General features: G+C 35.0%; 1 protein-coding gene across 4 annotated transcripts in view; it reads left to right on the plus strand.

Annotated features, from left to right (window-relative positions):
* LOC150092525 (liprin-beta-1-like) overlaps positions 1 to 23,631 on the plus strand; it is a 494,640-nt gene that overhangs the window by 408,647 nt on the left and 62,362 nt on the right. For all 4 annotated transcript variants that reach the window (XM_090414366.1, XM_090414364.1, XM_090414365.1 and 1 more), the window contains 2 exons: positions 5,292 to 5,417; positions 18,043 to 18,171. In XM_090414366.1, the coding sequence (XP_090270492.1) occupies positions 5,292 to 5,417; positions 18,043 to 18,171 (255 nt within the window). The remainder of the gene's footprint in view (positions 1 to 5,291; positions 5,418 to 18,042; positions 18,172 to 23,631) is intronic.

Genomic DNA, 23,631 nt, shown 5'->3' on the forward strand with positions numbered 1-23,631 from the left:
ATTGGTCTGTAGTTTGCTACCTCTGTCTTGGACCCACCTTTATGTAATGGTACTATCTTACCCTCTTTCCACTTGGAATCCTGCCAGAGATGAACGACTTCATCGGAGGAAATACCAATTCTCTTGCACGTTCATATAGTACACATGCTGATATGCCATTCAGTTCCACTGTGTTCATGTTCATATTTTATAAGCATTGATGATCATCATCAATGCTTTCCATGCCTGCTGGCACATAAGGCTGCAACACTGGTTTTCCATTTGCCCGTGTCCCTCGCAGTTGCTCTTGCTTCTACCCAGCTCGCCCATCCTGCCTCGTGCATTTTGGATTCCATCATTCTTCTCCAAGTTAATTTTGGGCAAGTTCTAGAGCATCTTCCTTCTGGTTGCTTAACTCAATGCTACTTGGGGAATTCTGTGTATCCCCCATGTAAAACATGACCTGTCCATTTCCATCTTCTTAGGCAAATCTCTTCATCTATTGACTTGGAGAAAGTTTTCTTTAAAAGTTCCTTGTTAGTAATTGTATCTGGACAGAAAATTTTCAAAATTCTTCTTAAATATTTGTTTTGGAAAATATATAATTTATTACTTTATGCTTTGGTAAATTTCCAAGTTTCAGAGCCATATAGCAGTACTGCTTGCACAATAGATTTATAGATATTAATTTTCGCTTTAACTGTAATATTTGATGCTTTCCATAATTTATTTATTTAATCCAAACCCTGAGGTACTCACAGTCATTCTCCTGGACTCCATCCCACCATCTACTACTCTGGTGTCTGTCCATCAGCCATTCCTGTGTCCATGCTACTAGCCTCATATCCATTCCCATCTCCTCCAGTTTTTGTAATAGTTTTCCATGGGATATTCTGTCAGATGCCTTGGCAAAGTCGAGGCACTATCATGGTGTAGCCACTACCTTTATCCATTTCTGCTGTTACTTTATTATAAAATGTGAATAAGTTACTAAGACAGGACCTACACTTTACAAAGCCATGTTACTACTATAGACCATAAATTAAAGATACCAAGAAATTATATTCTTGGTTTAATCCTTTATCCAAGTGTAAACAAACAAGTTTGCACCTGAACTATTTTCAGGACTGGGACAACTCATATAAAGAAGCATATGACTTCACATCACTTGCCTGTATCCCATAATGCAAAGCACATATCCTTATGGACATGTATAAAGCTATGCATTATGGGAAGGGTCACTACCCAGACTGGTTTTGACTTTTATCATGGTCTCATCAGTTGGAGCTAGACCCAGAGGTGATACTAAGGTTGAAGTAATACAGAAGGGATACGATACCAAGGCAAGTAATATGAAGTCATTAGCTTCTTTATACGAGTTGCCCCACTCCTGAAAATAGTTCAGGTGCAAACTTGTTTGCTTACACTTGGATAAAGGATTAAACCAAGAATATAATTTCTTGGTATCTTTAATTTATGGTATAACCAAGTGGAAAAACTTATAACTATCTCTCCATCTGCAGTATTTTAATAATAAGATGTGACACCTTTTAGCTACTCGTATACAAAAATATGAGTTCTGTATTACTTCAACCTTAGATTACCTGTGGATCTGGCTCCCGCTGATGAGACCTCAATAAAGGTCGAAGCCAGTCTGGATTGAGACCCTTCCCATAATGCATGGCATTATACATGTATGCAAGGATATGTGCTTTGCATTATGGGATACTAAGGCAAGTGATGTGAAGTCATTAGCTTCTTTATATGAGTTGCCCCAGTACTGAAAATAGTTCAGGTGGAAATTTGTTTGCTTACACTTGTTAACCCCTTAACATACCAATTAAAAATCAGAAAGCAGTTGTTTTTCTGCAGATTTTTTGGGCGAGGGTGATTTGCTGGATCAAATTCATCATTATTTAAAAAATAATGATGAATTTGTGCAAATGCAAACGAAATAGCCGATACATGGCGTTGGCAACTTTTCTCGGCTGAAAGAAAATAGGCTCAAGATTGTCTAGCATCTATATTTGGTTGTATTTATATGTGAAACCAAAATTCAAAATCAATTTTGGTGCAATAAACAAAAGACGTGTCACAGGCGTCTTTGTATGTTAAGGGAGTTAAAGGATTAAACTAAGAATATAATTTCTTGGTATCTTTAATTTATGCCCACTATAGAGTATCGCCTCCCTATCCACCCACTGTTGTATTTTACATTTCACCAATTTTTCCAATACTTTAACAACCACTCTAGATATATTAATTGGTCTGTAGTTTGCTACCTCTGTCTCGGAGCCACCTTTATGCAATGGTACTATCTTTTCCTCTTTCCACTTGGAATCCTGCCAGAGATGAACAACTTTGTCAGAGGAAATACCAATTCTCTTGCACGTTCATATAGTACAGAGGCTGATATGCCATTCAGTCCCTGCTGTGTTCATATTCATATTTTACAATATGCTGAACACCTGTTCATCTGTCTCAATTTTCATAGATATTTCTGTGGCATCAGCAACTGTAAAATCTCCACCTGGATGATACACCTTTGCAAAATTATGACTCAACAACTCAACTATTTCTTTTTGCTCATCCACCTTACTACCAGAAGCATTGTTTAAAGTCATTCTACTATAGTCATTTTTTCTCTTACTTGCTACATAACAAAAAAACTCTTTTGGGTTTACTTTGGCCTCTTTGGCTAATTCTCTTTCATAGAATTAATTTCTAATTTGGCTGTCCTTACCATACTAGTCGCCCTTCTTGCTTGCACTTTGTACTGCTCATGAGTATGCTGATGACTCATTTCTTTACACTTCTTCCACAATGTTTTCTTTTCTCTTTTTTTTTTTTTTTTGCAGCTCTTGCTTTATATTCCTACTCATCCACTTAATTAGAACTTGATTTATCCTCTTGACTTTGGGTATGTGGTCTGATACTGCTACCCTCAAGCACTCCCTGACCACTTCCCATTCACTACTGATATTCTTTCCTTATAGCTTCTCAAGCCATGACATTGTTCCAAGATGACTCCTGAGTCTCTGATAATCATCAGCCTTATAATTGAACATAAACCTCTTCTTGACAGAAAACCTCATGTGTTTGGTAACTTTCCAGAACAAGACTGCATGGTCACTATCCTTAATTGGAGGTATCTACCTTGGTTATAGATACATTTTCGGTTGCTATTTTCAGATCGAACACCCTCAAACCCCTTGTTCCCTGTGTAACATGTTGTTTCATGTAATTATCCCCTTAGCAAATGTATAAATCTCACTTTCATCTTGCTATGCTCCCTTTCCTCCATCCAATCAATGACCTCATAGTTAAAGTCTCCCATAATAATTGTTCGGCCTACACTCATTGTACATGGCATCTACATCTTGCTGTGGACCTCCTGGTCTATAGCAGCACCCAACAACATATTTTGTCCTATTTGCCTCTATCCTACACCAGACAGGATCAAATGAACTATCTCCCTCAGACCTAATATCCTCTTTAACTTCTAATTTTGTTTGTTATAATTCTTTGTACATATTCATGTATCAGCCATATAACTACTATACTGTTCCACCTCTAGCATGCATTCCATTTCTTTTAAAATTCATTTTTGTCATTCTATCTTTTTGAAATGTTATTCACTGAAGATTATTTGTATATTTTAGATCAAAATATATGATTTTTATAATTTATTACTAACTTCTTGTGTCTATGTGTTCAAAGATCTTTTTCATATCACAAATGTCTCTTAAAAACTCAGGTACTACTTAAAAGTCACAATCTTCAAATAGTCCATATAATTGCATTTTGTTAGTGCTTTTAACTAAACATTTCTACATAAGTGGTTTCATAGTCAGATTAGATGGATGATATATATCATATCTTCTTTGATTGGGAAATACCTGTGTTCAATTCTCCTCTTTGATATGAGGATCATTTCTCTGAAAAATAAAGGTTTCTTCAGCTGAAGTGAATTAGATAGTCACAAATGGACAGGTAGCAGGATTTTCTTCATAGATAACTTGTGTTTTTCCTTGAAAACAGACAAATTGCCCTGAGAACATACAGCGAAATTCATTAATGAACATCAGAATATACATGTGCCTTACAAGAGGCTGCTTGAGGCAGGTGCTTGTGTCTGAAAACTAGTGCCCTGCACTTAGAGTACTGGTTTTATTCTAAGAAAACCTGTATCTAGGTTTAGCTAATTGGCACTTGGATTTAGAGCCTGAGAGAATATTGTTAACTTGTTCAAGAGCAAAAAAATTCTTGGAAAACTGGATTTATTGGCCTTAATATTTCACAATTTTCAATAGGAAAGTGCCTCTGAAGTGAACTCAGAACTATGGTCCAATCTAAATGCTGCACATAAGACCATCATTAATCTTTTACCATCTGCTTGCACATATGCATACAACCACTCACCCACCCACCCACACACACACACACAGTGCGACTTCTAATCAACCAAGTGTTGTGCTTCCACTCACATCAGACCATTGTTTTGAACTCAGTATTCATTCTTCTCCAGGTACCTACATCATCTCTGTGTTGAAAGCTCTATATCTTATAAGGGATCAGAACTGCAATTTTTAAAGAGATTGAAAAAGCCACTCCCTAGTGATTATTGAGCTAAGATTTTTTTTTTAAATATTTTCAAATATTTTTTTACATAATCTGTAAGCCTATCTATCAACACCCAATATAGAACTTTTTCATGCTGCTTCATGCTTCCAGTAAATAGGAACAAGGCCTCATTCAGACACACTTATCCATTCTCATGATGACATTTTAACTCCTAGCCTTTTGACTGGAGAATGGATTTGTTATCCATTCAGCCAACCATAACAACATTAAGAAAGTATTATTAATGCTGATTATGTTGTCATTCTTTTAAATAATTTAATCACATAGTCTTCCCTTTGAACATTATAATTTCAATCTCTGTTCGATAGCACATATATAAGATGTTATTTAACATGAGGCTACTGCAAGCATCCCAAGTTTTTGTGTTGCTTGAGAGGAAGGTATTACTTCCTCTACAAGTTAGTACCAGCAAATGATGAATCTGTGCAGATTCTTTTTTTAAGGCTGTTTTTTAAGTGGTTTACTACTTACACTAATCAGGCTAAAGTCATTTAAAGTTTCTCAAGCTTCATCCAGGTATTACTTTGAAACTTACATAGAAATTTCTTAGTACAGCCATTAGTTTGACTTACCTGCTTACTCAAAGAATAGATATTAGGTTATATCTGAATCTGAATTCTTTATTAGTACAAATAAAACTGGCACATGTATTTTTTTTTTTTTAATAGGAGGATTTATTATGTTTAAAGATAAGCAGTCAGTTACATCATATCAGTATAAAGAGAGGTATCCAGGTATTAAGGGAAAAAAAGTTTGATCCATACTGTCTTATTAGGCGTTCACTATCAGATGAGGTAAGTTTTAATTTTACATAATTTAAATATCACCTCTTCTTATTCTATACATCGAATTTTATTATTAAGTGACCTGCTTAATCCTAAAAGTTGTAATGAATGTGTGATCATCTAACTCTTTTCAACCAAGATCTTCAGAAATAGTATTATATCTTTTATGATGAACTAAAATGCATTTTGCTGTACCCTTGCACATTTCTTCTGTCTTTAGCTTTTTTTTTTTTTTTTTTTTCTTCAATAGACAATGAATCTATCACAAAGAAAAAAAGTCAACAGGCAAGCCATCAGATTGGAAGAAACTATTTAGATATGAACTAATATAGACAGGGATTGAAGTATGGCATCCACAATACCACAGTGGAAAGTTGTCGTGATGTGGTTTCCTCAGAGGAAACTCTTCTACCATCTAGTGGTAGAAGGAAGATCTACTTCTGGTTCCCCATTTCTTCCAGCATAAATGACATTTTCAAGTTATGTCAGACATAATGAAGAGACTCACCATTTCTTCTTTTTGAGACTAGAGTTTTAAAATGGTTAATCCACATACTAGATGCGATAATATTCAAGACTAAAATATTGCTGGGTGCTTCCAGAGCAGAGAATAATTCTGCTGCCATTATTCCTTTTAGATATGCCTAAAAGAATAGTGGCTTGAGTCTGGCTAGTGGTATGTGGGAGGGAAATGGCTGAGGCTTGTCCAGTAAAGGATCCATTATGTCATATTTCCATAATCCTCCCAATTTCAGCTCAACAACTGAAAATTCAAGGCACGTGAAATAGATTTTATGCGGAAAAGGGCATATTTCCTAAAGCTTTTCATATTCAATTTACAAATACAGGTAGTCCTCGACTTACGACGATTCGCACTTACAATGGCCAAAAATTATTATTAAAAATTCTGTAATTTAACTTTGCTGCCAGCTTATATATATATCACATTGCTTTTGTATACACATCGCAGCGTCACCATTAGTCGACAAGCAAAGCCTATCACCAATATTCAATAGCCGCTGCTATGATTCACCACTTCAAACTTATCACAGCCTTTGGCACGTTAGTTGCTAATCAGCAGTCAAAGTATTCATTTCTCTCTTTGCAATTTTTGTATCTCGTCATAACCCTATCATGTATCTGGTAAGAGAAGTAATACTGCTGATGAAAATTCCAACATAAAAAAGAAGGCGAGGAAAACTTTAAGTTTAGATGTTAAAATGAAGGTCATTAAAGCATATGACTAAGGAAAGAAAGTCAGTGAAATGATTTTAAGGCATTTAAAGATAGGATTACGCTTCTTCTTCTTGGAGGAAATGCTGCTGGTTTTAAGTTAAAACCATTTCTTGTTTATTGTTCACAAACCCCAGAGCTTTGAAAAACATTGACAAGAATAAGTTGCCGGTTTACTACAGGAGTAATCCTAAGGCTTGGATGACAATTGTTTTATTCGAAGACTGGTTCTTAAATTGTTTTATTCCAGAAGTACGTGTCTACTGTCTTGAAAAAAACATTCCTTTGAAAATTCTATTGCTGCTTGACAATGCTCTAGGACATCCTCTTCGCACCGGTGATTTGACTGAAAATATAAATGTGATGTATCTACCCCCCAATACAACAGCTGTGATTCAACCTATGGATCAAGGTTTGATTACTACATTCAAGACATATTATCTGAAAACTACATTTTCTCAAGCAATAACAGCAATGAACAATGATGCTATAACATTAAGCGATTTTTGGAAAAATCATGATATTAACCAATGTATCCAGAACACTGGAACTTCATGGAAGGAAGTATCGGAACAATGTCTGTGAGGAATATGGAAGAAGTTACTACCACAGAAGACACTCAAAAGAGTACAATAAGCATGTTGTGTTAGAACAGATTGGTAAGAAATCATTGAAATTGCAAGAAAACTGGATCTAGAAATCAATATTACCGATATAGAAGAATTAGCAGATCATGAAGGCGAATTGACTGATCAAGACTTGATTTTCTAAAATGAAAGAGCTGTAGAAGAAGAAAGGAATAATGAGGAAGATGAAGAAGAGAAATCGTTAAAAAAATTTACTGTAAAAGGATTAGCTGAAGTATTTTCTAAACTAAATCAAGGACTTCAGCTACTGGAAAATATGAATCAAGACACTGATCACTTTGCCAAAGTCGAAAAACAAATTCAAGAAGCAGTCAGATGTTATCAAAAATATATGAAGAAAAAAAAAAAAAAAAACCCAACAGATAAATTAACTAATTTTCTGATTAAAAAACCAACTCTTGATCGTGAGAAATAATCATATCATCCAAATGAGTGATAGTTACTCACCTGTTTAATTAAAGACACTGTTAATAAGTTTTTTGTTTATGTTTATGTTAACTAATATTTAAAGGAATTTCAAATTAAAGTAAGTGCACCATTTTTGATATGTGTTAATGTATTTTTTGCTTAAATTTTTCTTTCTTAATTTTGTATTTATGTATTTATACGTATATGTGCTAATAAATAATTTATAAATGTTTATGTAAGTGTATACATTTTTAGCCATTTTAAGTTAAATAGAAAACCTAATTTATGAAAATATTATAACAGAAATCAAACAAATCAAGAATTAAAAAAAGTCCTCAACTTACGTCAGAATTGACTTATGACGGGGATGTTGGAACAGAACCCTGTCGTAAATCGAGGACTACCTGTATATTCTGCCAGTCTTTGTTGGCTCAGTGGCTAATATACAGTTACACCCTGAATTACATAAACCTTTACGTAATTTGAATTTTATAAATCGAATTTGTAAATTACATACATACAATAAAATGTTCAATGGCTACTTATACCACTGTCTTACATTAATTTTTTTGCCATTAATCAGATATTTTCCATTTTTAATATTTTTCATTTTTGAGGTGATTAAAAAAATTAATTATAAAAAATTTATCAATTGTATTTGAATAATATACATACTGTAAATATGAAAGTGTGAAAAATACATAATATAAAAGAATATAAAAACAAACTGAAATATTCACTTTTCAAATAAAAAAATGTCTCGTGACGACTAAGTTGGCTGTTCTAAGGAATGCTCTTCTGCGGGAAGTTTTGCCCCTTTCGAATTCTCTTTGGAGTGCTGGTGCCTCCCAGTCGACAGAGCAGTGACCAAGCCTTACGACTTGATCTGGTGAAGTTTAGGTTGTTCATTTCTTCATGCCAGTTAGCTCTTCTGCCATCACTCAAGTACCTTAAGAGGGTAGAAGACGTGTCTGGATGGTTCTATTGTTCATACTCTGCCTAGAAGAAAACTACTTTCAGTTGACCAACATGGCATGTAGATCTTTCTGAATCCTCTCAGGATGTGTTTCTTGCCAGATGACATGAGAAGTTTAGTGAATCTTTCATAGTTATCAAATGTACATGGTATTATGTTGATGTTGTTTTTGATGAATTCAGTAAAGTTTTGCCAGTTTGCTTTCCTAAGATTTCATTGGCGTATTGGAAGCTGTTTATTCTGGGGATTTTTATAAGTTCAGCAGTAATTATGTGCTTGCTGTGTGGAAAAGGAGGCAGTACTTGATGGGTTGAGGTGACAGGAGTTCCTTCCATATCAGTGGTGGTAAAGCAGAACTCAGGAGTTGTGTCTGTTCCTCCTATCTTTCAGATTTGAAGGATCCGAGTTGGTTGCTGTCATAGAGAAGGTTGTGGCTATTTGCTAACATCCAATCTATCAGTTGAAGGCCTGGGTTGTCTTCATCATTATTGTATCCTCATGACGTACTGTGCAAGTTGAGATCCTCAAGGATGATGCTAGGATGGGCTGGCTGAGGAAGAGGTAGGGCTTTGCGAGTGACCAAGAGATTCTTTCCAGATTTGCCATTATGTAGATCACCAAGCCATGTCTTTCATCAGGTTTATCAGTGAGAAGGATGTAGCCAGGAATGGTAATATTTCCCTGTGAGGTGTGGTGAGTTTCTTGTATAGTAACAATATCTACTTTGTGCCTGGTAAGATGTTATTTAATACTTCTGATTTTTATTATTATTATTATTATTCCGGGCTACTCCAAGGAGTCGACAGACTCATCGAGGGAGGCCCTAACATCATGTCAAGAACAACTATTTGACATTCACACAGTATCTATCATACCTCGCCTTGAACTCATTCATGGTCATAGCACCCACAACAGACTCTGGCAGCTTATTCAACTCATTCACCACTCTCCAAGTAAAAAACCTAGCTCTAACACCCCTGCTAACCACATTCTTGCCCAGCTTCCATGTATGGCCCCTAGTCTTCCCACCACCAGTCCTTTTCTCAAAAATATCTTCTGGATTAATCTTACAGAAACCCTTCAGTAATTTGAATGGCTCAATTATATCACCCCTTTTCCACCTATCGACCAATTTTTGCAACCCACAAATCTTCAACCTGTTCTCATAAGGTTCATTCCATACACCTGCTATCATCTTGGTCACTCGTCTCTGGATCCTCTCCACCTCCTCCCCATCAAGAAGAAACCCTGGCACCCATATCTGGGCACAGTAGTCTAGATGGGGTCTTATCATGGCTCGATACAGAGGAAAATAACCTGCTTGTCTCTGCTTGTTAAAGTATTTTTCAGCATCCAAGTGATTTGATGAGCTGATTTAGCCACTTTTGCAATGTGCCCCCTAAACTTCAATTCCCTATCCATCAACACTCCCAAATCCCTGGCCTCATCAATCTCCTGGAGTACGGTTCCACCAATGTGATATACTGCTTCTATTCTTTTCACCCCAAAATGCATAACCTTACACTTTGCCACATTAAATTGACATCCATTTTCCCTAGCCCAGTCCTCCAAACTATCGAAATCATCTTGTAAATTTTTGACATCCTCTGCACTCACAATTGCTCTACCCAATTTTGCATCATCAGCAAACAAGTGAACACTTCCTCTCAGATCCTTTCCTATATCATTGATGAACAAATTGAAAAGTAGTGGTCCAAGAACAGAGCCCTATGGCATACCACTAGTCACAAGCCGTCTTTTGGACTCAACTCCTGAATAAACCACTCTCTGGTATCTCTCCATCAACCTCTCTCCTATCCATCTCACCAACCCTATATTCATCCTCATATGCTCCAGTTTACTGATTAGAGTTCCATGTGGTATCCTGTCCAAGGCCTTGGCAAGGTCCAGTAGAATCACTGTAAACCCCTTATCCAGTTCAGCCGTCACTGTGTTATAAAACGTGAGCAAGTTACTGAGGCATGATCTACCCTCATGCCTCATGATATTGTCCCCCATACAATATCCCATTTTCATCTATCCAATCCTGTATTCTTTTCTTGACTAATTTCTCCAAGACCTTGACAACGATTCCTGATATGCTAATCGGTCAGTAATTTACAACAGCAGTCTTGGAACCTCCTGTATGCAGTGGAACTATATTCCCCTCTTTCCACCCCCTCGGGACTAACCCAGACCCGAGACTCAAATTAAACAAAATGGTCAAGGGTACTGACAATTCTTTAACCACTTCACGTACGACACGAGCTGGTATACCATCGAATCCCACAGATGTATTGACATTGAGGTTATGCAATAGACTACTCACCTCCACTTCATTCACCACAATTCCCATATAATCTATTGGTTCATTCATTTTTGCATTGTCACCACCTGGATGATATATTCTTGCAAAGTGCTCACTCGGTAATTCGGCTATATCAACTGATTCAGTTACTTCCCTACCATCGGCATTCTTTAAAATCATTCTGCCACATACATTTTTATTTTACTTGCAACATATCGAAAAAACTGTTTAGGATTCTCTTTAGCCTGCATGGCCAATGTTCTTTCATAATCCTTTTTTGCTTTTCTTACCACACTCGTTATCCTTCTGGCCTGCATTTTATACCATTCATGTGCCTGCCTTTCTCCTTAAATTCCCTCCATAGTTGTTTCTTTTTTTTGCAGCTCAAGCTTAATGGTGTTATTCATCCATTTAACCCTTACTTGATTTATTATTCGGACTCTAGGTATACAGTCGGCCATTGTTTCATGCAAACACTTCTTAACTGCCTCCCATGCACTATCAATTCTAGTCCTTGCAGTTGTACATGCCATGGCACTGAACCAATCAAACTCCTAAGCTTGTCATACTCACAAGTCCAATAATTCCACATGTACCCTGTCTTAATTGTAAATTCCACACCTTTAGCCACCTCCCAAGTCAAGACCCTATGATCACTCTCACCAATTCGTGGCAATGTGGTCATATTTGTTACAGCCAAATCCTCAGATGCAATTACTTGGTCAAGCACTCTCTGACCCCTAGTATTTTCCATTACATGCTGTCGCAGATAGTTATCCCTTAATAACCACATAAAATCCGTTTCCTTCCTTCCATGTGTCCTCTCCTCCTTCCAATCAATGTTACCATAGTTGAAATCTCCCATAATAATTACCCTCCTTCCACTCATTTCTTCTATTTGCTTGTGCATACTATCTCCACCATCTTTTCCATCACCTGGTCTATAGCAGCACCCAATTGTATATTTTGTTCTGCTAGCCTCAATCTCACACCAAATGGCCTCAAATATGCTCTTTTCTCTATCCTGCAATTCAACTTCTATTCTCCTTGGATGTAGCTTATCAGCTATCATCAATAACAATCTTCCCCCCATTTTATTCTCCCTGTCATTCCTGAACACACTATACCCATCACATTCAATCCCACTAGCTATGTCATCTACAGTCAGCCATGTTTCACTAATGCCAATAACCTGTGGTCTGGAAGTGCCAACAATGGCCAAAAATTCTTCCTTCTTGTTCCTAATACTCCTAGCATTAGTGTACATGAATTTCAGACCCCCATTAGCCCTATCCCTACCTTGATGCCTTATACTAACTATCCAATTCTGATTTGTTGTCCTTATTCGCTCAGGCATATTATACTCATTCATACACTCAACTGCCTTCCTAAAAGGTCTGCATCTCTACTCCCCCCCCCCTTAATAAATCTAATTTCCCTGATTCTTCACATCCACTTCATTCAACAACACTTTTTCAAGTCTCCCCAGTGAATCCATTCAAATGCAAGCCATCCATCTTATGTAAATCCTTTCGCCCATCGAACTCATTCCACATGTCCATAAAGTCATTTGCAATTTTGGCCCTCCTTTTAAACACTTCACTGTCATACCATGGCAAAAGACTAATCATCCTAACTCTCTCACTCTTTTCTTTTGCTATCTCAAACAATTCATTCAGGTCCTCTATCATTTCCATTTTATCTCCTTTCAAATCATTCGTACCTGCCACAACAATCATTTCTTTTACCCTTTCCTTTTGCTCTCTAATAGACTCAGTTATGTCCTTGATAGTCACACCAGGTTGGTACGATTCCTCTACTAACACCTCGTACTAACGAATCACCATACAGCACTCTCTCCTTCAGTTTGTTTACGTTCACACTCTTATTTTTTCTATCATACTTTTTATTATTGGCTGGTACACTCAGTAGACTTTTGTCATATGCTCTAGCTGCTGCTTTGCTTTTTGTATGACCGACTGAGACCGCTCAACAACGCGATCTCACTCATTGCATCTATCTCATCTTTTTTATTTTCTGTTAAACCATTAATTTGCTCTGTATTAATACCATCATTCACACTTTCTACATTCACGCCCTCGCAGTTCTCTGGTATAACCTCACCATTTCATGTCATATCACTATTTTCTTCATTCTGAAGTTTGACAAAAATATCACACTGACGACCTGAAATACACTTTAATTCCTCATTTTCCTTACATTTTCTACACACATTCACTCCTTTATTATCATCTAACCATACTCCAACCGCACTCCGCAAACCTTACATTTCGCGGATAGTACACTGCAAAATGTACTATCTGAATAATCTCCTTTATATTACAGTTATTGAATAAAGATGGCGAACCATTATTACTAGCCGCCATTTTCCTTCTTACGGAAGCCATACTCACTTCTATCATATTTTATCAAATTAATAATTGAAACACCAAAAACTAAGATACACAAAGCAAACAAAACTATGTAATATTCAAGTAAATTTGTCAATGATAACTTAAAATAACACTTATCTTATCAGGAGCTTTCAATAAACTACAGACTACAAATCCCTCTAGCGGCAACTCAAAGTACATCTTTTGATGTACTAAATCCCTCGATGTTTAAATGGAAGATAGTTAGGCAGTTCTCAGTGTTCTTGTTTGGTTGTTTTCTTTATTTTTAAGATGACTGAAATGATTTGGAGATTGTAGTGGGCTTTTCGAAATAGCCCTCTGACTAAGCTATTAACATGAACCTTGTTGACCCAGACTACGTTTGGCTTGTAGTGTCCAGGAAACTATTGTTTGCATTTGGACCCTGAGGTAAGGTATTAGTCAGAAGTTGATACTTCCTAGCTGGGGGGCTGTTGCAGGCTGAGATCAATCCCAAAACAGAGGCATTCCTGACATGCAGCATATGCCTGTGCAATCACTGAATATTGTATAGTGCTAGACAGTATGATATATAGTTTGTTGGACAAACAAATACGTGAAAAGCTGGTGTAATGATTTGGATCCATAAATCAATTAAAGCAAATATAACTCATTATACATATCAGAATGAAAGAATATTAGAAGTGCGATTAAAATTAAATAAAGAAAATTTTAACAGTTGTTGGAGTGTATGCCTCTGAAGAAGGAAAAGAAGAAGAAAATTATTACTTTTACAAACAGTTACAAGGAATATATGAAAAAAATTAATAATAATATAACAAAATTTGGAGAACCAACAGTAAACAAAAATGGAAAGTGACTCATTGATTATATAATAATTTAAAAATAATGAATACATTCTACAAACATAAAAATATGTATAAGTATATATGCTGTGCATGAGGATAAAAATCAATAATAGACTACTTTATAGCAAATGAAAAAGCAGTAAACTTCTTCCTAGATGTTAGTCAGAAGAGGGCTAGAAATTGACACAGATCACTATTTAGTGCAGGCAAAACTATGGTTTCCGCCAAACTGGTTACAAAAAAATAAGCAAACTAGAGAAATAAAATCTAATTACAAAGTAAGACTTTTAAATGATTCAAGTATAAAAAATTTATACCAACAGAGGATTAATAACTACTTAGAAAAAATATAAGAAAATGAAGACATCGAGAAAGGATGGAATAATATAAAAGAAATTATTACATCAGCAGCATATGAAAGTCTAGGAACACACAAAAAAATCACAAAAATAAAAAATTGCATATATATGGGACAATGAAATAAAAACAATAGTTGAAAACAAAAAACTGGCCTTTAAAAGATGATTAATTGGTATAAACAAGATGAAATTGAATTTATATAAAAAAAAAAGACGAGCAATAGCCAAAAGAGAAACCAGAAAGAGACACAGAGAAAGCTAGAAAAAATGTGTAGCTTATCTAGGATATGACATATTCAAAATAAGACCTAATGTGTATAAAATACTAAAGCAAATGAATGCAGATATAAAAGAAAATGCAAATATAAATTGCAAAATAGATGTAAAAGAATTCTTGGATTACTTCACAGATATCTGGACAGATAATATTAGCATAAAAAAAAAAATTACACCAATAACTTACAAAATGCTTTAAATCAGGCGTGGCCAACTTCATTCTATACAAGGGCCAATATATGATGAGTGGTAGCATCACGGGCCGCACACTTTTAGACAGAACTTAAATAAACTCTGCATTTTTGAAGGCAATAGTTATATGTATTGAATTACTATATTTGTTAAATCATTTTACTACTGGGAGAACAATATAAAATACTTGAAACTGATCACTGTAACTAGAGCAGAACAAGTGACTTTCAATGATGTGTTACTATGGAGCACATAGAAATCTACCACTCCCACTACTACAACTTGCACGGAGAAGCAGTAGATTTTATAAATTGAGTAATCTTTTTAAAGAATTTTGATTCCTTGTTGAGAATATAAATTGTTTCCACCATCAGAAATAACGAATATAACTAGTATATCAGTCAGAAAATCTGTGGTTGAAACTAATAGCTAAACTGATAATACATATAATTTAATATAGCTTTTATCCTGCCACGGGCTGCACAAAATCACATTACAGGCTGCATGCGGCTGCAGGCCTGCTGTTGGCCACCTATGCTTTAAATGATATAATAACAATGAAAGAATTAAATGACAACCTAAGTAAAATAAAATATGGCAAATCAGCAGGAGAAGATGAGATAAACTCCGAACTGTATAAATTTACTGGAAAAAAATTTCATCAGAGATTATTAAAATTTTTAAATAAATATACAAATGGACAAATACCAATAGAATGGAATACAAGTATAGTAATACCTATATTTAAAAAAGAGGATAAAACAAAACTTGCTAATTACAGAGGTATTGTATGCCCACACTTCACAGAACCTAGTCTGACAATGTGCCAAGAATAGCCAATTCATGCTGAAGGGGAGAAAGAAATAAAGGATGTACCAGTTTGTCACCAACATGCGAAATCACTTGCTTTATACATAAATTTTCCAACTGTTGTACAAGCAAAATAGTTATCACTTTAAGAACTATAATTTTCATAAAAGAAAGGCTAATTTTCCATTGTATAATAATAAATGCTCATCTCACAAAATATTACTTGCTAATTACAGAGGTATTGTATGCCCACACTTCACAGAACCTAGGCTGGCAGTGTGCCAAGAATAGTCAATTCATGCTGAAGGGGAGAAAGAAATAAAGGATGTACCAGTTGGTCACCAACATGCGAAATCACTTGCTTTATACATAAATTTTCTGACTGTTGTACAAGCAAAATAGTTATCACTTTAAGAACTATAATTTTCATAAAAGAAAAGCTAATTTTCCAACGTATAATAATAAATGCTCATCCCACAAAATATTGATTACCCTAATATCAGAATCGATTTTCCTTTTCAAATGCACAGAAGTGTCGAAGGGTCTCGCATCTGTTGGCATACAATATTAGTCTATTGAATAAATGCTACAAAATATATAGTAGAATACTTAACTAAAAATTGAAAATATACAGTGAAAAAATATTATTAGAATGTCAAAATGGACTTTTGTTAAAGGATGCTTTTATAATGGATGCAGCTTTTTGTTTAAAACTACTTATAGAAAAAAGAAGAGAATTTAATTAGAAACTCCTCTTCTCTTCTCTTTATAGATTACGAAAAAGCATTTGACAAAGTAAAAAGATATATACTGTTTGATATATTACAAAGAATAATATATCTAATAAATATTGCACTACATGCAATATTGAAATATACAAAGATAATGAAATAAAAATAAATGAAAAATGTCTGAAAAACAATCTATAAACCAAGGAGTAAGACAAGGATGGCCTCTGTCTCCAACACTTTTCAATATTTATATTAATTTTCATTAATATAAATATTGAAATCTGGGTATAGAAACTTCCTGGAATAACAAAATAAATACACTATTATTTGCAGATGATCAGGTAATAATATCAGATAAGGAAGACAATTTACAAAGAGCAATATATAATTTAAATGTTATAAAGAACAGTTTGTAATGAAAATATCCATAGATAAAACTAAAACAATGGCATTTTGAGGACAAACTCCAGTTTGAAGTAAAATAGTTATTATTATTATTATTCCTGACGCCTCCAAGGAGTCCGAACACTCGTCGCAGGAGGACACTAACAACTGTCTCAACCACTACACTGAACCTCTACTACAAATCATCTTCATCTACCGCCCACCTCCACCACCCAACTAATATTTTTTGTCTGTAAATTGTGTGTGTTCTGAAGGGCCGATTTGTCTGTATGCAGGATGAAAAACCCAAGTTTCCAGGAGAAAAAACCCTGCTACCTCCTTATGAGATCGGCTAACTCGCCTTCAATTGAAAATCATCCAGATAAAGATTCCTCCCATTTTTAATTTTATATTAATTATAAAATAATAGAACAGATAAATACTTTCAGTTATCTTGGATGTGAAATATGATATGAAGGAAAAAAAGACATAAAATTAAAACACAGTAACTATACAGTTGAGCATTGCATAGTGGTACTGTCTGACCATAGATGCAAGACCCTCTCCTGGCAATGTACAAAGAGTCAATTCATGTTGAAGGGGAGAAAGGAATAAGGCAATGTATGAATTCATTATCAACATGCGAAATCACGTGCATTATACGTAAATTTTCCAACTATTGTACAAGCAAAATAGTTACCACTTTAAAAACTAGAATTTTCATAAAAGAAAGGCTAATTTTCCGACCTATAATAATAAACACTCATCCCACTAAACACATTGATTACCTTATTATCGGAATGGATTTGCCTTCTGCTGCCATGCACAGAAGTGTCAAGGGGTCTCGCATCTGTGGTCGCACAGTACTGGCATTCCAAATTTTCTTATACAAATTCCAGGAAGTGTTGGTTGTCTATCCCTGTAATTTTTTGTTAGTAGTTATTTTTTTACTTTTTAATATTTTTATGTGTAATGATATGAATCTTTGATAAAGATTGTTTTGTTAGAAGATTGTGTAATAATGATCTTTGAAAAATATTAAATCAGATAGTTTCAATTTTGATCATAGATAAAAAACCATTCTCCTGATGATGTAGCATTATGGACAAATCACAGAGTAATGGAGTGGTTAAGAACTGTTGACTTATCTGAGTATGCCCCTAACTTGAGAGGTAGTGGAGTACACGGTGCTTTAATGGTAAGTAATACAAACTATTTAACTGATGTTGGTGTTTTTAATTTATAGTATCTGTCTGTTTATGCTTATTTATACTTTTCCCATCCATAAAAGGTTGTAAAAACCAGCATATCATTAGCGAGGTAGTAGTTTCACTATGGGAAGGGAAGAACAGATTTTTTATTTATTTCTTTATTTGTTTTTATGGAGAGTGGTTAATGAGTGGAATTCCTTGTCTGATGACCTTCCACAATAAGTCTTTCACTCTATGAAGAAATTAACAATAATATTTAATTTATTATCTTCACTAAAAATTGTAAATAAATAGATCAAATGTTTTCCTTATTCAGTAAATTCTTCATTGAGAATAGTAGTTGATTTTTTCTTTATTCCTGACAGCATTCCTGGTTTTCATCTTTGTATTGCTCATTTTACTAGCCAAATTTGTTGCAGAAATTATTCAACTCATTCAAAGAGTCCTGAATTTACTCAGGACTTATTAAGATGAATATCATCATTTTCATAAAGAAAAGAGCAGAGTTTAATATCTCAGATGGTGATACTTGATAACTACAAGAACATTCTAGAGTCACAAAAATAAATAATGTGGGATAAGGCTCATAGATTTATTTCAAGGAATTAGATTAGCATCAATATGTTTTACTATCTAATTAGCTGACAGAATTGTCAAGAAATGCACTAGAGAACATACAAACAGATCTGAAACACTAAACTGGTGGTTTTTTAAAATAACCTAATTATTAACATAATAGCTATTCGTGCATGTCATTAGATACACCATGTGCAATCTGTGTATTGTTACGTAAAGCCTGTAGGTAGTTACTGCCATAACTGCATTCTTATATATTATATTTGACAAGAAATTATATTCTTGTTTAATCCTTTACTTAGGGATAAGCAAACAAAGTTTGCACATTAAGTATCTCAGAGACTCTTGACTTCACATCAACTGCCTTAGTATCACATAATGCAAAGCACACCTCCCTTTGCAAGTGTATAATGCTGTACATTAAGAAGAAGGCACTACCCAGACCAGTTTTGAAATTTATTTTTATTATGTGACACCTCCAGGGAGTCCAACGACTCATCGAGGGAAGGCACCTACTCTACAACTCTCTGCCTCCACCACTCCACCAACTGCAACTACAATCATCATCATCTACACCAACACCATCTACCGCCGACCACCACCACTAGTATTCTCACAGAAATCACAAACATCCATGCCCATGGTAGGATTTTCACCTGCAGCCTTTTGGTTGGAGAGCAGATACTTGGCCAACCAGGCTGGCAGTACTAGGTAGTTGATGTGAAGTCAATAACCTTTATACACAAGTAGCCTAGTCATGAAGACACTTCAAAGCAAACTTTGTTTGTTTATACTCAGGTAAAGGGTTAAACAAGAATATAATTTATTCTCAGGTATAATTTACTTTGTCACCATGAAAAATTTCTACAACTATATATAATTTAGAGTATTTTAAGGATAAGGTGATCCACCTCTTTACTCCTCTATGTGGATAATATATGAATTCTGCATTAATTCAGCCTGGGTATCTCTTCTGGATCTGGCTTCCACTGATGAGACCTCAAATTAAGGTTGAAACCAGTCTGGGTACTGACTCTCTGCTTAGTGCATTATATACTTTCAAATGGAAGTGTGCTTGCATTATGCAATACTAAAGCAATTGATGAGAAGTCCATAGCCTCTATAAGTAGCTTAGTCATGAAGATACTTCTCTTGCAAACTTTGTTTGCTTACACTAGGGTAAAGGATTAAACAAGAACATATTTTCTTGTCAAATATAATTGTAACCAAGTGAAAATGCATTTTACAAGAAGCATTGTGTGTTACACAAAAAAATAAGAGACTTCCAGATATCGTGAAGTATAAGATCATGGTTTCTTTTCAAGGTGCTGTGTGAATAAATCACTTCAAAAGAATTCCTCCTCTTAGACATTCAAGTGAAAAAGTTGTCTTTTAGGTATGGCATGAAAGTGAACAGTCAATCCATACCATGATGTTTGGAGCAGTGAGACCACTTTTTTCTTTCCTTTTATGTTCCAAGTTGCATACATGATCTTGCCTGATCTGATGTAAAGCTTGCTAGGAGAACATGGGATCCTATATACTCCAGGGTATTTTATAAATGGAAGGCTGTCCTTAGGCAAATGTAGAAAGTTCTGTAAGATGTGGACTAGTTTAAAGGTAGTTCAGATGTTAAAGATTCTTAAAAGATGTGCTATCTGTCTTGTCATTCCATGTATGTGTAAGGTAAAGGAATAATGCTCTTGTAACAAATTTCTGGAGATGCATGAACTGGTTTATCAAAGAATAACAAATTGTTTAATAACCTTCTTTAATAGCCATTTAGAAGTGATATCTACATGCCAGCTCATTTCAGTATCCTCAACAAAAGTTAGGTATCATTACATTCTTAAAGAACTAGGCTTTCAAAATTATTAAGAACAATGAGAAAAAGAAAGAAAGAAAGAAAAATCTACATTTTGTTCTCCAATAACTTCTAAATTGCTGTTCCAAAAGGTTATTAAACAAACTATTATTCCCTGATAAACTGGTTTGTGTATCTCCAGAAATTAATTACAAGGGCACCATTTCTTTACCTTACATGGGTGAAATGACGACATATAGCACATCTTTTAAGACAGTTAACATTAGAACTACTTTTAAACCACTCCTTATGATATATAAGTTCCTGCATTCACTTAAAGGCAATGTTCCATTTATAAAGTACCCTAGGGTATATAGGATCCCATGTTCTATTCATGTATGCTTGCATAAATCTTACCTGGACCACTCAGTAGGGAAATTTCTCTGTAATTCTCATATTCCACTTTATTTCCTCTTTCATTGGTGGATACTATGGAAATTCTACTCCAGTCACCTGAAATTCAAGCTTCTAACCAGACCTTCTTTTAATTATGCATTGTGGCCATTGGCAACTTTTAAAACTGCATATTGAGCATTTCTGGCCATAGATCATCTTCTTCAGCTGATCTTCCATATTTCAGTTTTCTGATAGTTTTTTCTATCTGAAGTATTAATGAATACTTTTGATGGCTCTTCTCAGTTCACTACTGTCATATTTGCACAACAATCTAACCACTTTCCCAATGATACTATTATTCACCTCCTGCAACAACTTCATCAAATCCCTTTCCATATTTTTTTGTCTCACTATCCAAGTCATTTGTGCTTATCACTATTGATGATCTCTGTTCCTTCCTTCTATGCAAAGCATATTGGATAATATACATAATGACTGATGATATTGATGAATTTACAGATGTTAACCATATTTTCCAATATGTTTGGCAGTTATTCATAATTCTTGGCGATTGTGCATAATCTCATATTTATTGGATTCTCCCTCACATATACATCCCTGAAAATGATCTTAATGTAAATGTTGAAATGTAAAAGATAATTTTATTGCAGTTAAAGTTATTTATCTCAAAATGGTTGATTCCTCTAATGTAATGAGCTCTGATATAGTGTTGTTACAAGAGGATTTTAATAGGTTTGTGTTTTTGGTAGAATAGGGATGTCAGTTAATTTTTGCTAAGAGTAAAGTCATGCACTTTGGCCAGTAAAGATTGAATGATATGTATTGGAAGAACTTGGCAGATAAGAAATGGAATTTATATGCTTACTGAGAGATAATTACTTGAAGCAGAATGTGATGGAGGGGATTTGGGGTGTGAGAGTGTTGTACCTTGTTTTAGGATCAGAAGACCTGTTCATAACTAAAGTGGTTATTACCTCTGATTGGGGAAAGTGATCGTGTGGTGTTGACTTGAGAGGTAGCAATACATATGGAAATCCTAGTTAAGAAGGGGGTAATATGTGAAACTATAAGACATGTGATTATGATACACTTAGGAGGCAGTCTAAAGTGGTACCGTAGCATAAAGATCTGCAAGGGAAGAATGTTCACAGTGCATAGGGAATAGTCAAAGGATATCTGGAGGAAGCAATATCACACTGTATACCCAGCGTCAGGAGAGTAAATTGGGTGGAGTTAGATGGATGAGTTGTATCATTAAGCATGAACTGTAAAAAAAGAAAATGTTGTGGAGAGTATATAAGAAAAAAAGGTAGCCATTTCCTTTATCCATTTTGCTGTCACCTTATTATAAAATGTCAATAAATTACTGAGGCAGGACCTACATTTTACAAAGCCACAGTGCCCCTATAGGGTATCGTATTCCTGTCCACCTCTTCCTGAATTTTACTTTTAAACCAATTTTTCCAATACTTAAACCACCACTCCAGAGATTCTAATTGGTCTGGAATTTCTACTACTGTCTTGGAGCCACCTTTATGTAATGGAACTATCTTACCCTCTTTCCACTCCCTTGGAACCTTGCCAGAGCTGAGACTTAGACTAAACAACATCAGAGGCAATACCAGTTCACTTGCACTTTCTTGTAGCAGAAAAGCTGATGTATCATCCACCCCTGCCACTGTATTCACATTGATATTTTTTAAGATATTGAGTACCTCCAGTTCATCTATCTCAATGTTCATATCAGTTTCTGTCATCTCAATAACTGCAAAGTCACCACCCAGATGATATTCATTTGCAAAGTGAATTACTTAGTAACTGAACTATGTCTTTTGCCTCTGTCACTGTCCTACCATCAGCACTGTGTAAAGTTATCTTTCCATAATCATTCTTTCTCTTACTTGCTACATAGCGAAAAAAACTCTTTTGGAATTACTTTGGCCTGCTTAGCTAATTTTCTCTGAAAATCTGATTTTATTATATTGCTCATGGGGATGCTTGATCACCTTGATTATATTCCTTCCACAATGCTTTTTTTCTTTTTTTTGATGGAGAGATATGAAAAAGTGGTATATGGAAGAGCAGAACGCAGGCAAAAGCAGGTGACTAGTAATGTGCCACAAGGTTCCTTGCTAGGACCATTACTGATTAATTTAATAAATTAAGTACATAAATGATATTGGAAATAATCTGAAAGGAAATGTTGTTTATTATTTTAACAGTATAATAGAACACAGAAACTAAGTAAATAATTAATTTATTAACTTGATGCTGATATTTCGCTGGTATTATAACCAGCATCTTCAGAGCACAAAAACACTGTTTGTCACAATACACGAGACTAAAACAACATGGTGTACTTAAACAAAATTGTAGCAGCAACACAAAGACTAGAGTCCTGATTTTGGTGCCCTATATCTGAAAAAAAAAAAAAAAAACCGCTAAACACCGAGGATCTATGAATCACCAAAAATTCACAAACCAGGCACACCCCTACGCCCAATTGTGGACAGTATAAATAGTCCCACATACAAACTGGCTAGACATTTAGCGAAGCTACTAGCCACTCTCACTAACAATTCTCCCTCCTTTATCAAAAATTCAGCACACCTAAAAAGCATCTTACAACACCTCACCCTAAAAAGCTCAG

This window comes from Typopeltis vanoorti, chromosome 25 (assembly GCF_054136105.1).
Source record: "Typopeltis vanoorti isolate ZY-2024b chromosome 25, IOZ_Tvanoo_1.0, whole genome shotgun sequence".
Lineage (NCBI taxonomy): Eukaryota > Metazoa > Arthropoda > Arachnida > Uropygi > Thelyphonidae > Typopeltis > Typopeltis vanoorti.